At 48.9% G+C, this 17,156-nt stretch overlaps 1 protein-coding gene across 1 annotated transcript in view; it reads left to right on the forward strand.

The window, feature by feature from the left end:
* The window catches only part of LOC116972969 (potassium channel subfamily K member 5-like), a 41,166-nt gene extending 24,212 nt beyond the window's left edge, over positions 1 to 16,954 (forward strand). The window contains exons 2-5 of the mRNA XM_033020573.1: positions 9,691 to 9,802; positions 11,856 to 12,022; positions 14,173 to 14,341; positions 15,066 to 16,954. Of these exons, the coding sequence (XP_032876464.1) occupies positions 9,691 to 9,802; positions 11,856 to 12,022; positions 14,173 to 14,341; positions 15,066 to 15,943 (1,326 nt within the window). The 3' untranslated portion in view covers positions 15,944 to 16,954. The remainder of the gene's footprint in view (positions 1 to 9,690; positions 9,803 to 11,855; positions 12,023 to 14,172; positions 14,342 to 15,065) is intronic.
* The last annotated feature ends 202 nt before the right edge of the window (positions 16,955 to 17,156 follow it).

Here is a 17,156-nt window from a genome sequence, read left to right on the forward strand (position 1 = left end):
ATCTATGGTTGATGGTTGTGTGGTCCTGGTAGAGCGAGGGCCTTGTTGCCGTGCTGTATGAGCTTCTGCCTTACGAAGCATTATGAGGGACAATAGACAATAGGTGCAGGAGTAGGCCATTCGGCCCTTCAAGCCAGCACCGCCATTCAATGTGATCATTGGCTGATCATCCACAATCAGTACCCCGTTCCTGCCTTCTCCCCATATACCCTGACCGCTATATTTAAGAGCCCTATCTAGCTCTCTCTTGAAAGTATCCAGAGAACCGGCCTCCACTGCCCTCTGAGGCAGAGAATTCCACAGACTCACAACTCTCTGTGTGAAAAAATGTTTCTTCATCTCTGTTCTAAATGGCTTATCCCTTATTCTTAAACTGTGGCCCCTGGTTCTGGACTCCCCCAACATCGGGAACATGTTTCCTGCCTCTAGCGTGTCCAAACCCTTAATAGTCTTATATGTTTCAATAAGATTCCCTCTCATCCTTCTAAATTCCAGAGTGTACAAGCCCGGCCGCTCCATTCCCTCAGCATATGACATCCTGGGAATTAACCTTGCTGCACTCCCTCAATAGCAAGAATGTCCCTCCTCAAATTTGGAGACCGAAACTGCACACAATACTACAGGTGTGGTCTCACCAGGGCCCTGTACAACTGCAGAAGGACCTCTTTGCTCCTATACTCAACTCCTCTTGTTATGAAGGCGTGGAATCGGGTGGAATAACTAAGCCAGCACCTCAGTGGGAAGTAGAAGTCTTGATTCATGTTTACTGGCACCTTAAAGAGTATAATGGGCCTGTCCCACTTAGGCGATTTTGTAGGCAACTGCAGGCGACTAGTTTGTCACCACATGTTCGCCGGTGGTCGCCGGGCGTAGTCTCCTCAGTTGCGCAAAAAGTCGTAGCGTCTTTCTGGTCGCCGCTAAATTTTCATTGTTGAAAGATTTTCGGCGCCAGTGGGTTTGACGCCAATGAGCGTAGCTTGACTTGTCCTGACGTAGGTGCTGTCGTAGTTTGTCGCCAGGATGACGTAGGTTGTCACCGGTTTTTCGACGACCTGCTACGACTACGACAGTCGCCGGCCGTTGCCTAAATAAAATCACCAAGTAGGACAGGCCTATAATGGAACTGCATTGTATCTTGGCTTGACCGAAATTAGTCTTTCTTAAGTGTTGTCAATGCTCTGTAGTCTCTCTGTCTTCATGGCTGATGTGATCATTGCTTATTTAAACCAGTTTCTTCAACTGCAGTGGTATGGAATAAATGTTAACATGGTCCTTGGCACAGAGCCAGCCTTCTCTTAAAGGTGCGTTTGTCTTCTACAAGTCTCCAGTTCAACGGTAGACATTTTTGTTTTCTTGGCTGCCAATACTGGTTACGTTGAAAATTTCAGAGGCATTTCGACCCCGTTGATAATATTTCTGATGGTAACAGCCCTGTCCCACTGTACGAGTTCATTCAAGAGCTCTCCCAAATAAAAAAAAAAATCTAAACTCGTGGTAAGCCTGGAGAATGAACGTAGCGGGTACGTCGGAGCTCGGGACGTCTCTTAACAGCTCGTAACGCTAACGGCAGGTACTCGGGGAACGCAGTAAGCTTGGGAAGATTTTTCTTCCATAGAAAAATGTCCACGAGAGCCCCGAGTACCTGCAAGCGGCCATTACCGTAAATCTCCGAGTTCGAATCAAGGCAAACTTGGGTGAACTCTTGAATAAACTCGTGGGACAGGGCTTTGAATGTCCTCTGGAAATGACAGCGATGGCCTAAAAAAATCGTGACATTTTCTGTTGAACCATAGTGCCATCCAAACTGGTGGGCATAGGTTAAAGGTGAGAGGGGGAAAAGTGTAGAGGAGATTTGCGGGGAAAAGGTTTATTTTACACAGAGGGTGGTGAGTGCGTCTGGAGGTGCTGCTTGGGGTAGGTGGTGGTGGTGGAGGCAGATTCATGAGAGGCTTAGACAGGGTAGACAGTCTGAACCTTTTGTCCTGGAATGGTAACATTCAAATACTGGCGGGCACAGCTTCAAGGCAAGACGAGCAAAGTTTAGTGTAGATGTGCGGGGAAAGTTTTTTTCCCTGAGGGCGGTGGGTGACTGGAACTTGCTACCTGGGTTAGTGGTATAGGCAGATACGATAGTGGCGTTTAAGTTACATTTTGGGCAGGCATGTGGGTATGAAGGGATTATACAGTCATACAGTGATACAGCATGGAGACACCCCCTTCCGCCCCACATGCCCACACCGACCAACATGTACCATCTCCACTAGTCCCACCTGCCTATGTTTGGCCCACATCCCTCTAAACCCGTCTCATTCATGTACCTGTCTAACAGTCAGAAGAAGTGTTTCGGCCCAAAATATTACCTAGTTCCTTTGCTCCATAGATGCTGCCACACCCGCTGAGTTTCTCCAGCATTTGTGTCTTCCTAATTGATTGTTAAACTTTGTTTATAGTCCCTGACTCAACTACCTCCTCTGAAGGCTAGTTAAATTATGTGCAGGCAGATAAGAGTTAGCCTTGGCATCGTGTTCCACACAGATAATTATCGAGCTGAGGCTCTATAAGGCGCTAGTCTGGCCTTATTTGGAATATTGTGAGCAATTTTGGGCACTATATGTGAGGAAGGATGTACTGGCTCTGGAGAGGGTCCAGAGGAGGTTTACTCTCAGGAGTAAGAATGATCCCAGGATTACGTGGGTTAACGTATGATGAGAGTTTGACGGCACTGGGCCTGTACTCGCTGGAGTTTAGAAGAATAAGGAGGTGACCTTATTGAAACGTACAGAATAGTGAAAGGCCTGGATAGAGTGGATGTGGAGAGGATGTTTCCACTAGTGGGAGAGTCTAGGACTAGAGGGCACAGCCTCAGAATTAAAGGATGATCCTTTAGGAAGGAGATGAGGAGGAATTTCTTTAGTCTGAGGGTGGCGAATCAGTGCAATTCCTTGCCACAGAGGGCTGTGGTGGCAAAGTCAGTGGATATTTTTACGGCAGAGATAGATAGGTTCTTGATTGGTTCGGGTGTCGGGGTTGTGGGGAGGAGGCAGGAGAATGGGGTCAGGAGGGACAGATAGATCAGCCATGATTGAATGGCGGAGTAGATTTGATGGGCTGAATGGCCTAATTCTGCTCCTACCACTTACGACCTTCTGACCTCAGTTGTGGGCCGCAGGGCCTGTTCTTGCGCTGTGCTGTTCTATCATCTATGTTCTATTTCTCCCATTGCTCTTGTTTTGAACAATGAGTGATTGTAAACACCACGGGTTGTGGCGATGAAAGCCCCCACCGCCCGCATTTTATGACTCGCTTCAGGAGAAGTACTTCTTCCGTTGGACTCCTTACTGTGCGATGAATGGCTGTGGGGTGGATTCGTTCTGAATTATTTAAAATATTGGCCAAATTTGACGGCAGCAAAAATAAATACCAGTCGTACGTGAAAACAAACAACATAGGCAAACATAATCTCCATAAACATAAAGATAACACAGACCTTTGAACAGAACTCTTGGATAAATAAAATATAGATTAGTGCAGGGGTGGGGAACCTTTTCATGTTGAAAGGCCGCATTGTTAGCTGTAATCTAATGAGGCCGCATCCAAGAAACTTCAATTAGATATAGGATTATTTAGTTGAATCTTCTTTTACTCTTTGATATTTTAAATACGTTCATTTAAAGATTAAAATAAAAATAATAGAAGACGAATAAAAACATATTAATAAAAATAAAAGGATTTGTTCTACAAAATTTGGATTAATTCAAAAGGCCGCACTTTATGGCCTAGAAGGCCGCACGCAGCCTTAAGGCCGCAGGTTCCCCACCCCTGGATTAGTGGATCTGCTGGCAACATAGAATTTTGAGCAGTTTCTGTTTCTGATTCATAGTCATAGCGTGGAAACAGGTCCCTCAGCCCAACTTGTGTGCGTGTGTGTGTGCGTGTGTGTGATATGTCGGGAGTGGATGAGAAAGTGGGATAATATTGACCTAGTGCAAGTGGGCTGATCGATGGGCAGCATGGACTCAGTGGGCCGAAGGGCCTGCTTCCACACTGCATGACTAAACAAAACTGAGACTAAACTACGGCTAAACTAAAACTAAATTGAAACTAAAACTAAAATAAAAAAGTGAAACTAATCTAAGCTTAAGGTCTAATGTCTCCTGCTTCTGTGAGAAGTTACCACTGGTTTCAGGGCGGGTGTTGGAGTGGGGGAGCAGTGTGTCACATGTTTAGATTCAATTTACTTGAAGCAAACTGTGGCTGATTTTTGGGAGTCCATTTTCCGGTAGAATATCGAGGATGAAATATCTGAAATTAAGCAATAAAATACTGTATTGGTCTGAGGAGACGCAAGGAACTGCAGATGCTAGTTTGCTAAAACAGACACAAAATGTTGGAGTAACTCAATGGGTCAGGCAGCATCTCTGGAGTACATGGATAGGTGATCTATTGGGTTAGGACCCTTCTTCAGACTGAATCAGGGGAGAGGGAGATTTGATTCTTGCTAAATCTAGCTCTTAGGGCTAAAGGAATCGAGGGATATGGGGAGAAAGCCGGAACGGGGTACTGGTTTTAGATGATCAGCCATGATCATATTGAATGGTGGTGCTGGATCGAAGGGCAGAATGGCTTACTCCTGCACCTATTGTCTATGTTTCTATGAGTTTAATTTGAGATGGGTTTGAAAATTCTGGGAAAACCAAATGAAATGTAATTGTTCACCCTTTATAATCTTAGTCTTTAGCGGCATTATCCTTAGCCAGTCCCATAATTTGCTTTCTGAGCCTGTTATCTTTATGTCCAGGCACACCCTGAATGAAGGGTGTGTGAGTGTGGAGGGCAGAGTGAAGGAATTCAGCTACTTTTGTGGGTGTATACAGCAACATTTTCTTTCCCTCAATAATTTAAAGTCAGGGTAAAACCAAGGCCATGGATATGTATGTGTTTCTCCCCCCCCTCCATCGCACACGCACTCACTTACTGACACACGCTCGTTCACACACAAACACATGCTCGCATGCACAGTGACACACACTCGCCCTCACACACACTCACCCCTCACACACACTCACTTACACTCGTAAGTGCTCACGCCCACATTTGCTCACACACAACCTTGCACGCACGCGCACACTCGCATGTGCAGACTCACACTTACATGCACATGCTCACTCGCGCGCGTGCACACAGTCACATGCGTGTGGTCACACTCGCGCTCGCACGCACACATACACTATAACAAATTGCGCCACTAGTCTAGTCTCAAGGCAGCATCACCAAATCCTGGAGTAAAAGATGGGGCTCTGGTTACTTGTAAACAGATTATCCCATTTCTACCTCTTCCCGAATTGTATCATAATTTCTGAAACAGCGCAACTTCACCCTGTTTCTCTTTCTCCCTCTATTAAACTTCTGAGCTCCATTTCGTATTGACACGAGGATCCGTAGATGCTGGAGTCTTGAGCAAAAGTGCTGGAGGAACTCAGCGGGTCAGGCAGCATCTGCGGAGGGAATGGACAGGGGACGTTTGGGTCAGGACCCTTCTTCAGACTGAAGAAATCTTCATAGTCGGAAGAAGGGTCTCAACCTGAAACGTTGCCTGTCCATTCCCTCCGCAGGTGCTGCCTGGCCCGCCGAGTCCCTCCAGCACTTTGTGTTGTAGCTGTTTCTTGTTGAGTTGGGGACTAGTGCTTGGAGATTGTGGTTTGCGTGGAGTTGAGGAAACAGATTGCAAACTACCAGCCGGCCTGCCGGCTGCAGGCGGAGTTCGGTTAGCTAGGTCTGGATATCCTCGCAAATAAAATTAGCCTCTGAAATGTCTCATTCACTCTGCACCACAAATTGGGAGCATGCATTTAGTAAGGTGCAGTTAGCGCCTTGGCTGACTGCCATGGGATCTGCCCTCACACTTTCCCACCAATACCCCTGTGTGCAGAAGTGAGTTGACACCAGCACTTGACTGTTGCTTCCAGACTGTGCAGTTAGAAGCTTGTGACCAATGGCTTACTATTCATTATTATTAATTACTGATCAAAGAAGTAGAATTGTTGAGGTGATTATGTGAGCATGGTTTTCTCTTGCTCTCCTCACTCTTTCTCCCTCCCTCTCTTACTCTCTTTTCTCCCTCTCTTCTGTCTGCTCACTCTCTCCCCCTCTCCTCTCTCACTCTCCACCTTATTTCTCCCTCTGTCCCTCTACCCTCCTTCTCTCTCTCCACCCCTCTCTCTCCTCTCTCTCTCTCTCACCCATCTTCCCTCTCTCTCTCTCTCTCCCCCCCTTTCCTCCTTTCCCCTCTCTCTTTCTCTCTTATTACTCCCCTCTCTTTTTCTCTCCCTCCCCCTCGCTCTTTTTCTCTCTCTCTTTGTTCTCCTTCTCGTTCTCTCCCTGCTTCCCCTCTCTCTTTCTTTCTCTACCCCCTCTTTTTCCTTCTCTCTCCCCCTCTCTCTTTTAATCTCTCTCTCCCACCCCCTCTCTCTCTCTCTCTCTCTCTCTCTCTCTCTCTCTCTCTCTCTCTCTCTCTCTCTCTCTCTCTCTCGCTCTCTCGCTCTCTCTCTCTCTCTTCTCCCCCCCCCCCCCCTCCGCCCACTCTAGTTCTCCCCCTCTCCTCAAGTGGGACTAGCTCAGATGGAACATCTTGGTCAGCATGGATGAGTGGGGCAGAAGGGCCTGTTTCCTTGCTGTATGATTCTACCAGCACATTGGATAGAAGTGGATTTAAGTCGTAAGGAATAGTAGAATGAGGTCATTCTGCCCATCAAGTCTCTGCCATTCATTCATGGCTGGTCTACCTCTCCCTCCTAACCCCATTCTATTGCCTTCTCCCCATAACCCCTGACTTGGCCTCCACAGCCTTCTGTGGCAAAGAATGCCACCGATTTGCTACCCTCTGACTAAAGAACTTTCTCCTCATCTCCATTCTAAAGGAGCGTCCTTTAATTCTGAGGCTGTGCCCTCTGGTCCTAGACTCTCCCACTAGTGGAAACATCCTCTCCACATCCGCCCTATCCAAGCCTCTCCAGCACCTCCTGGCCAAAAGACCTTTTTGTTATTGTCTTTAATTCTAATTTGGTCGGTGTCGTTGTTTGTTGCCGCTTATTTGACTGTATTGGGAAGGGACGCTGAGCATTTATTCGCACTTCTCTGGAGAGTTGTTGTTTGTGAAAGTTAACCCAAAGCACTCATTTCTGTTGGAGAAAACAAAACCTAAAGTATTCTTGCACCGAATGAGGAAACGAGCCTGCAGCTGCCGTTGGTGTTAACCTACATAGACTCTCGTGGTGAAATCATTGCAATTTTTCAACACACCAAAGTAAATAGTTCTTCACCAAGTTCTTTAGCCTGAAGCGACCGTCGAATGTACTGCACCTCGGCTACATTGGCAAATCTCTTAGCCTCTGGGTAATTCGAGGAGCAGATTTAGACCATTCGGCCCATCAAGTCTACTCCGCCATTCAATCACAGCTGATCTATCTCTCCCTCTCAACCCCATTCTCCTGCCTTCTCTCCATAGCCCCTTACACCCGTGCTAATCAAGAATCTGTCCATCACTGCCTTAAAAATATCCGTTGACTTGGCCTCCACACCCTTCTGTGGCAATAAATTCCACAGATTCACCACCCTCTGTCTAAAGACATTTCTCATCTCCTTTCTAAAGGTTTGTCCTTTTATACTGAGGCTGCACTCTTTGGTCCTAGACTCTCCCACTAGTGGAAACATCCTCTCCACGTCCACTCTATCCAAGCCTTTCACTATTCGGTACGTTTCAATGAGGTCCCCCCCCCCCCATCCTTCTAAACTCCAGCGAGTACAGGCCCTGTGCCATCAAACGCTCATCATATGTTAACCCGCTCATCCCTGGAATCATTCTCGTAAACCTCCTTTGGACCCTCTCCAGAGCCAGCACATCCTTCCTCTCAGAGAGAGAGAGAGAAAGAGAGAGAGAGAGTGAAAGAGAGAGAGATAGAAAGAGAGAGAGAGACTGGCAAATGGAATGGACGGTATGGATTTGACATTAGATATACACAGCAAATAGATCGGAGGGAAAAATAGAAAGATGCAGACTTGATGGGCCGAATGGCCTAATTCTGCTCCTGTCTTATGATGTAATGAGTTCAGGCAGTATCAAAGACAAACTTGGACACTGCTTTAACTCCAAGACCCAGTCCCTTACTCGAGTTTCAGTTGGTTCATGTTGGTCAGGGAACATTACGGCTGCTGGCCGTGCCAGCTCCCTGTTTACTGAGCCCTGCTCTTCACGCTCTCTGTAATTAAGTCTCTCGCTAAAGGCATCCACAACTCTGTGTCGTCCTGCTCTTTGAAACACTCACAATCACCAGTCCCATGGTTGGGGCGTTAACTCTTAGTTATCAGTATAAAATGCAAGCCATCCTTGTCTCCCTCTCTCCCATGTGTCACTCTCTCTCTCTCTTCCCTGCCTCTCTCTTTCTCTTCCCTGCCTCTCTCTGTCTCCCCCATCTTTCTCTGCTGTGTGTGTCTCTCTTGGAATTCCCTCTCTCGCCCCTCTGTATCCTCTCTCTCGCTCTCTCTCTTTTTATCTCCCCTCTCCCCTTCTCTCTCCCCTCTCCTCTCTCTCCCTCATCTCCGTCTCCGTCTCCCTCTCCCCCGTCTCCATCTGTCCACTATCACCCTCTCTCTCCCTCCCCGTCTCTCTCTCTCCCCATCTCTCTCTCTCTCTCTCTCTCTCTCTCTGTCTGCCCCCGTGTCTCTCCCCTTCTCTCTCTACTCCGTGTGTGTATTTCTCTCTCCCTCCAATCTCTCCCTCCCGTCTTTCTCTCCCTCCCCTCTGCATTCCCTCCCTCTCCGTATTCTCTCTTTTGTGTTATCTCTCCTCTGTATCCACTTTCTCTCTCCCCTCTCGGTCCTCTCCCTCTCTCGCACCTGCCCCTCCCCAGTGTGGGTGTTTGTGTGTATGAGTTTGATTTAACGAGGGTCTCTGGCACGGTAAGGCAGCAACTCGACCGCTGCACCAGTGTACCGCCCGCATTATGGAAACAGGCCCTTCAGCCCATCGAGTCCGTGCCGACCAGCGATCCCCATACATTAACACTATCCCACACACACTAGGGACAATGTATAATTTACTGGTGGGGGGGGGGGGGGGGGGCAATTGACCTCCAAACCTGTACGTCTTTGGAGTGTGGGAGGAAACCGGAACACCCGGATAAAACTCACGCAGGTCACGGGGAGAATGTACAAACTCCATACAGGCAGCACCCGTAGTCAGGATAGAATCCGAGTCCCTGGTTGCCAAATGATTGCAGGTGGCGTGTTGTTTCGAGACGGTGTGTTCATTATTTAGATACACTCAGCAATTTACCTGCCCACTGCCTCTGCGACTCTGGGCATCGAGTCCGCAGCGACCAGCGATTCCCGCACATTAACACTATCCTACACACACTAGGGACAATTTTTACATTTACACCAAGCCAAATAACCTACAAACCTGCACACCTTTGGAGTGTGGGAGGAAACCGAAGATCTCGGATAAAACCCACGCAGGTCACGGGGTGAACGTACAAACTCCGTGCAGACAGTGCCTGTAGTCGGGATCGAACCCGTGTTTCTGGCGCGGTGAGGCAGCAACTCTACCGCTGAGCCACTGTGTTTCGCCCCATCTGTGAGGCTCTCCGCATATGAGGGCAAATATTCAATCTTTCGTCCCCGCTGTGCTTGCAGACTGTGGAAGAGGCTGCCGGGCATGGTGTCACCATCACTGGGAACAAGACCTTCAACAACTGGAATTGGCCCAACGCCGTCATCTTTGCCGCCACCGTCATCACCACAATCGGTAGGTAAACCACGCCGGCGGCTGATTCCAATATCGCGGGGCGACAAACCCTGGCGACTCTGGCACACAGACACTGTGGGCTCTTTCTATGCATTCTGTACCTAACCGGGGATTGTATTTATCTGCGGTAATAATCTTGTATGCAAAAAAAATAAGAATCACATCAGGGCGGCACGGATGCGCAGCGGTGGAGTTGCTGCCTCACAGCGCCAGAGGCCCAAGGTTCCATCCAGACCACGGGTGCTGTCTGCACCGAGTTAGCACGTTCCCCCTGTGGCCTGCGTGGGTTTTCTCCGGGTGCTCCAGTTTCCTCCCACACTCCAGAGACATGCGGCTTTGTAGGCTAATTGGCTCCTGCAAATCGTCAATTGTCCCTCGTGGTGAGCGGTGAGTCTGTGGAATTCACTGCCTCAGAGGGTGGTGGAGGCAGGCTCTCTGGATACTTTGGATGAGGGAGCTAGATGGGGCTCTTAAAAAATAGTGGAGTCAGGGGATATGGGGAGAAGGCAGGAACTGATTGGGGATGATCAGCCATGATCACATTGAATGGCGGTGCTGACTCGTAGGGCCGAATGGCCTACTCCTGCACCTATTGTGTGTGTAGGGTAGCGCAAGTCAGGCTGGTCAGGGCAGACTTGAAAATCGTAAATTGTCCTTCGTGTGTGTAGGATAGTTATAGTGTACGTGTTATCGCAGGTCGGCATGGTGGGCCAAAGGGATCCGGATATCTAGGCCCTATCTCTAAAGTCTGTATATTGGTACAGGTAATAATATAAGAACCATTGAGGGTATAGGAGTAAAGGGATCCTTCTGCAGATGTACAGGGCCCTGGTGAGACCACACTTGGAGTATTGTGTGCAGTTTTGATCTCTTAATTTGAGGAAGGACATTCTTGCTATTGAGGGAGTGCAGCGTAGGCTCACCAGGTTAATCCCTGGGATGGCAGGACTGTCATACGAGGAAAGATTTGAAAGACTGGGCTTGTATTCACTGGAATTTAGAAGGATGAGAGGTTATCTTATAGAAACATAGAAAATTATAAAAGGACTGGACAAGCTAGATGCAGGAAAAACATCCCCAATGTTGGAGGAAGTCCAGAACCAGGGGCCAATTAAAACTGAGATGAGAAAAAACCTTTTCATCCAGAGAGTTGTGAATTTGTGGAATTCTCTGCCACAGAGGGCAGTGGAGGCCAAATCTCTGGATGAATTTAAAAGAGAGTTAGATAGAGCTCTAGGGGACTAGCGGAATCGAGGGATTATGGGGAGAAGGCAGGCACGGGTTACTGATTGTGAATCAGCCATGATCACAATGAATGGCGGTGCTGGCACGAAGGGCCGAATGGCCTCCTCCTGCACCCATTTTCTATGTTTCTAGTGCAAAGTGCTGGGGGAATTCAACACTGCAGGCAGCATCTCTGGAGAAAAAGGATGGGTGACATTACAGGTCGGGATCCTTCTTCAGACTGAAAGTAGTGGTGGGGAGGTGGGTGGGGGGTGAAGAGCTGGAGGCCAGTAAAGACCAGGACCAGTCAGAGCCGGCCACAAATGACCTCAGGCAAGGCAGTGCCTCGAAGGCCCTTTGTTCGCTGGGGAAGGTGTGATTTTCGATAAGAGATACAGGGCAGTAACGGGCCCTTCAGCCCATCGAGTCTGCACTGACCAGCGACCCCCTGCACATTCACACTATCCTACAGTAGGGACAATTTTACACTTACACCAAGCCAATTAACCCACCAACATGTACATCTTTGGAGTGTGGGAGGCAACCAAAGATCTTGGAGAAAACCCACGCAGGTCATGGGGAGAACGTGCAAACTCCGTACAGACAGCACCCGTGGTCAGGATTGAACCTGAGTCTCTGGCGCTGTGAGGCAGCAACTCTACCGCTGCGCCACCGTGCCGCCCTCTTGTGATCTCGAGAGAAATATTGTGGAGAACCTTGGAACTGGTAAAACGATTAGGGTGGGGGAATGGGAAGAGTAAGGAGTAGGGGGGGGAGAACCGTTGACCTTGGACTTATCGTGGCTTCATTTCATCTTCCCGTGGCGCAGGGTATGGAAATGTTTCACCCAAGACGTCTCCGGGCCGTCTCTTCTGCATCTTCTACGGGCTGTTCGGTGCACCCCTCTGCCTCTCCTGGATCAGCGCCCTGGGGAAATTTTTCGGAGGGCGGGCCAAGAAGCTCGGCGAAGCCTTAACCAGGAAAGGATTGAGTCCGGTAAGTCACAGTCACAGAATCACAGAGTGATACAGCGTGGAAACAGGCCCTTCAGCCCAACTTGCCCACACCGGCCAACATTGTCCCAGCTACACGAGTCCCATCTGGCCTGCGTTTGGTCCATAACCCTCCAAACCTGTCCTATCCATGTACCTGTCTAACTGTTTCTTATGCTGGGGGTGTCCAGAAAATATGTTCCCGATGTTGGGGGAGTCCAGAACCAGGGGCCACAGTTTAAGAATAAGGGGTAAGATCGGAGATAAGGAAACAAGGAAACACTTTTTCCTCACAGAGAGTTGTGAGTCTGTGGAATACTTGGTGGAGGCCGGTTCTCTGGATACTTTCAAAAAGAGAGAGCTAGATAGGGCTCAAAGATAGCGGAGTCAGGGGATATGGGGAGAAGGCAGGAACGGGGTACTGATTGGGGATGATCAGGCATGATCACATTGAATGGCGGTGCTGGCTCCAAGGGCTGAATGGCCTACTCTTGTACCTATTGTCTATTGTTTCTTCAACGTTGCGATAGTCCCAGCCCCAACTACCTCCTCAGACAGCTTGTTCCAGGCACCCACCACTCTTTGTGTGAAATAGTTACCCCCTCACATTGGGGATGTGGAGAGGATGTTTGTGGTAATGGAAGAGGAAGAGTCGAGGACCTGAGGCCACAGCCTCAGAATAAAAGGACGTCCTTTAGAATGGAGACGAGGGGGGATTTCTTTAGCCAGAGGGTGGTGAATCTGTGGAGTACATTGCCATAGGCAGCTTTGGAGGCCAAGTAATTGGGTATTTTTAAAGCAGAGATTGATAGGTTCTTGATTAGTGATGCTCCTGTCCCACTTAGGCTATTTTAGGTGACTACAGGCGATTAGGCTGTTGCCGCATTGGCGCCTCCATGGGTGTCGCCTGTACGGCCGTGAGTCGTCTCCTCAAGTCACCCAAAGAATCGTACCGTCTTTCTGGTCGCCGCTGGATTTTGAAATGTTCAAAACGTTTCGGCGACAGTGGGCTTGACGCCAATGAGCGTAGCGTGACTTCTCCTGACGTAGGTGCTGTCGTAGGTTGTCGCCAGGATGATGTAGGTTGTTGCCGGTGCTGACTTCGATGAATTCCATTGGCGACTCCCCACGTCAACCGGCGACTGAATTGTCCTACCTTGTCGTAGCTTGTGGGCGTAGGTTGACTTTGGTTGTCGTAGGTTGTCGCCCGTGTGGTCATAGGTTGTCATAGGTGTGGTCATAGGTGGACGTCCTAATGGGTCGACGGTTGTCGGCAGCTTGCCGTAGCTTGACGCCGACCAGGTGGTAGCTTGTCGTGGACATTGTCAGATGGAGGTTCAGTTGCCGTTTTTTTGGCGACCTGCTACGACTGACAGTCGCCGAAAAAAATTGCCTAAGTGGGACAGGCCCTTAAGGATCTCAAATGCTATGGGGGAGAAGGCAGGAGAATGAGGATGCGAGGGGAAAAGTAGATAGACCGTGATTGAATGGCAGAGTGCTCAACGGGCTGAATGGCCTAATTCTGCTCCGCTGTGTTATGGTTTTATGGTAATCCTGGCCCTAGGTGCTGCCTGTGTGGAGTTTGCATGTTCTCCCTGTGACTGCATGGGGTTGCTTCAGCTTCCTCCCACGGGCAGCAGAGTGGCACGGTTGCTGCCTGAGAATTGAACCATTTAAGCGTTCAGCATGTATAAATAGTGTGTCTTTTACTTGGCTTGAATCTAAAAGTTGTTGAAGTCGATGTTTTAGAAAGCAAGTGAAAGATTGCAGGGTGGCGCAGCGGTAGAGTTGCCACCTCTCAGCGCCAGAGACACTGGTTCCATCATGACCACGGGTGCTGCCTGCACGGAGTTTGCACGTTCTCTCTGTGGCTGCGTGGGTTTTTCTCCAGGTGCTCCGGTTTCCTCCCACACTCCAAAGACGTGCATGTTTGTTGATTAATTGGCTTCTGTAAATTGTCCCCAATGTGTCGGGTAGTGTTGGGGGGGATCGCTGGTCGTCCGGGACTCAGTTGGCTGAAAGGCCTGTCTCCGCACTGTATCTCTAAACTAGATACAAAGCGATGGTAAAGTTGTATTTACTTTCTGTGGGGAATAATCTGTGCTGGACGCTGTTCTTTGTTCTAACACTCTGCTTCATCCTTTGGTTTAATAGCGCAAGGCTCAGATAACGTGCACAGCCATCTTCATAGTCTGGGGCGTGTTGGTGCATCTGGTCGTTCCGCCCTTTGTATTCAAAGTGACCGAGGGCTGGTCGTACATTGAAGGACTCTACTACTCGTTCATTACCATCTCCACCATTGGATTTGGTGACTTTGTGGCTGGTAAGTAACGCACTACAGTCGGGTCACTTCTCCGAGTCACACAGCGCAGGAACAGGCCCAAGTCCCCTATGCTGACCGAGATGCCCCATCTAACCTAGGCCCATTTGCCCACCGGTCTCCAAGACCCATTGACCAGCACTGCTGGAGATTAACCTGGACACCCTCTTCAGAATATGAAGCGTGAAAAATAGAAACAAGGAACTGTAGATGCTGGTTTACCTCCTACCTTTAGAACGGAGTTGGGGAGGAGTTTCTTTAGTCAGAGGGTGGAGAATCTGTGGGATTCCTTGCCACAGAAGGCTGTGGGGGCCAAGTCAATGGATATTTTAAAGACTGAGACAGATAGATTCTTGATTAGTACGGGTGTCGGGGGTTATGGGGAGAAGGCAGGGGAATGGGGTTGAGAGGGAGAGATCGATGGAGGAAGAGATAGATGATTGAATGGTGGAGTGGACTTGACGGGCCACGGGCAAAATTTATTATTATGCTCATAAATCATAGGAGCATAATTCTGCTCCTATGATTTATGAATTTAAGAACTTATGTGATGCTGCCTGACCCCGCCGAGTTACTCCAGCACTTTGTGTCTTTTTGTTGTTGTTGTAAACCAGCGCCTGCAGTTCCTTGTATCAACACATTATTTTGGAATGAGATTTTTTACAATTGTTTCAATCCCGTTCACTCTTGTGCTGACCATTGGCTTCTTCTGTCTGTTTCTCTCCAGGTGTCGACCCTAACGCAGACTACCACATCCTCTACAGGTACTTTGTCGAGCTGTGGATATACCTGGGCTTGGCATGGCTCTCGCTCTTCTTCAACTGGAAGGTCAGCATGTTTGTGCAAGCCCACAAAGCCATCAAGAAGAGGCGGAAGAGGATGAGGGGGTCGTCGGAGAACGTGGAGAGCCCCGGGGCCCTGAACTCCAAGCTGGCCACCCAGGGCAAGGTGGCAGAGTCGACGGAGGTCAACATCTTCCGCTTCCTCTCCAAGAAGCAGGAGAGCTACAACGACCTGATCAAGCAGATCGGCTCCAAGACGCTGAAGGGCAGCAACAGCAACAGCAACAGCAGCAGCAGCAACGACCTGCTGAGGGGGGCGGAGGTCCCAGCCAAGGCGGCGGCAGGGGCGGCCAAGGACCTGGAGGGCGGGCTGAGCGGCAGGGAGTTCAGGAGAACCGGCCTGAAGAGGTCCCGCTACGAGCCGTCCAAACTGTCCGGCCTCCAGGTGACGGAGATCGCCGCCCCCCTGAACAATGAGAAAGACCCCCACAGCCGGCCGCAGCGGGAGAACCAGCTGGACAAGGCCGCCCGAGAAGACCGGGCGGCGTGGGACATGCACGCCCACCCGCCCTTGTTCTTCGAGAACGCCAACATACGGTTCATTGATGAGCAGAACCTTCTCAGCGACGAGGAGAAGGCCGACCTCTCTGTGGACCTCTCGGTGGACGAGAACATGATGGAGGAGGGAGAGTCGGACGTGCTCGTGGAATCTCCGGACGAGAACAATTCGGAGTACCACACCTTCAAGTTCGGAGCTCCACCGGACTACGAACAGTTGATGAACGGGTACAATAAGGTGCACAACATCAAGGTGGTGATATAACCAAGGGCTCCTGGAGATTTGTTCTCCAAACCCTCTCTCCTCCGGGTCCCCATGGTCCAATCTGCTAGGTGACCTTGAGGACAGACTGCAAAAGCTGCTAATGACAGTGAGAGTACTTCTGAGGCACAAGCACAAACTTACTTCAACTTCCTCGAGGGGAGAGAGTTTTTTTTAATTAACCCCTCTTCTAATTGTGAGGATTGGAGAGCAGAATTTCCAGAACAAACAAAGACTGAGATGGAACATCACAAACTAAAATGTTTCCAAATGTAAAGATACTGTGTAAACCTTTCTTGATGAAAACTGTGAGTTTTATTTTTCTTCCAGATGACCAATTTTGTTTTAAAGTAAATATTTCTGAAGATTTTTAAAAAAATTTTAGCCAGGAACTGTAGATCTTAAAACAAGGACATTGATTTTTAGTTCCATGTTTTTTTTTGAGGTTTTATTGAGCTTTCCTCTGACTTAGCTTTGGCAGTATAAGAAACATTTTAATGAAGAATTCCCACACACTTGATATTTTGTTTTAAACTTGGGAACTTTGGGCTGGGGTTGTGTGGGTTTCGACAACGGAACCCATTTTACTTTGCTGATGACTTGTTATTTTTACCGCCCGCGGAACTAGACCTGAGCTCAATCTGTGTGTGGCGATGAAAAGCTGCCTGCCTGCTCCTGAGATCTTGCAGGTTACAAGCTCACCCTTCTCTTTGTGACCCTGTGTACGTTTAAACATTTGGACCTAATGAGAAGTTTGGATCTTGCTTAGATTCGGTACTTTCCTTTTTGCCTCTGTTGTGTAGTTTAGCGATAATTTGGAGGTGATTTTGTTTTTAATGTGTACGGGCGCGGTGCGTTTTTACACGTGGTTTTACGTTCTCGAAAAGAAGCGCCCAATTCCAAAAGGCATAAATGAAACATACACGTGACGAGGATGTCAGGTGTAAACCTGAGCGCGCTGTTCCAAAGGCGTAAATCAGGCTTTGGTGGTGAATGAACGAGCTATTCTAAAAATGCATGAACTAAAGGTGTGTAAAAGGCAAGGTGGAGACCTGCCCCGGAGGCAATCTGCAGGAGAGAAGGGGTGGGGATCACAAACAAGCCAAGTATCTTCCTCCGTGTGCAATTCAAATGAAGCAATGAAACTCTGACCTTACCCTTGGCTATAAATGGAGGAAGCACCCAGTGATGGATGATGAATGGATCCCACTGTTCC

The sequence above is a fragment of the Amblyraja radiata genome, chromosome 5, assembly GCF_010909765.2.
Source record: "Amblyraja radiata isolate CabotCenter1 chromosome 5, sAmbRad1.1.pri, whole genome shotgun sequence".
Classification (NCBI taxonomy): Eukaryota; Metazoa; Chordata; class Chondrichthyes; order Rajiformes; family Rajidae; genus Amblyraja; species Amblyraja radiata.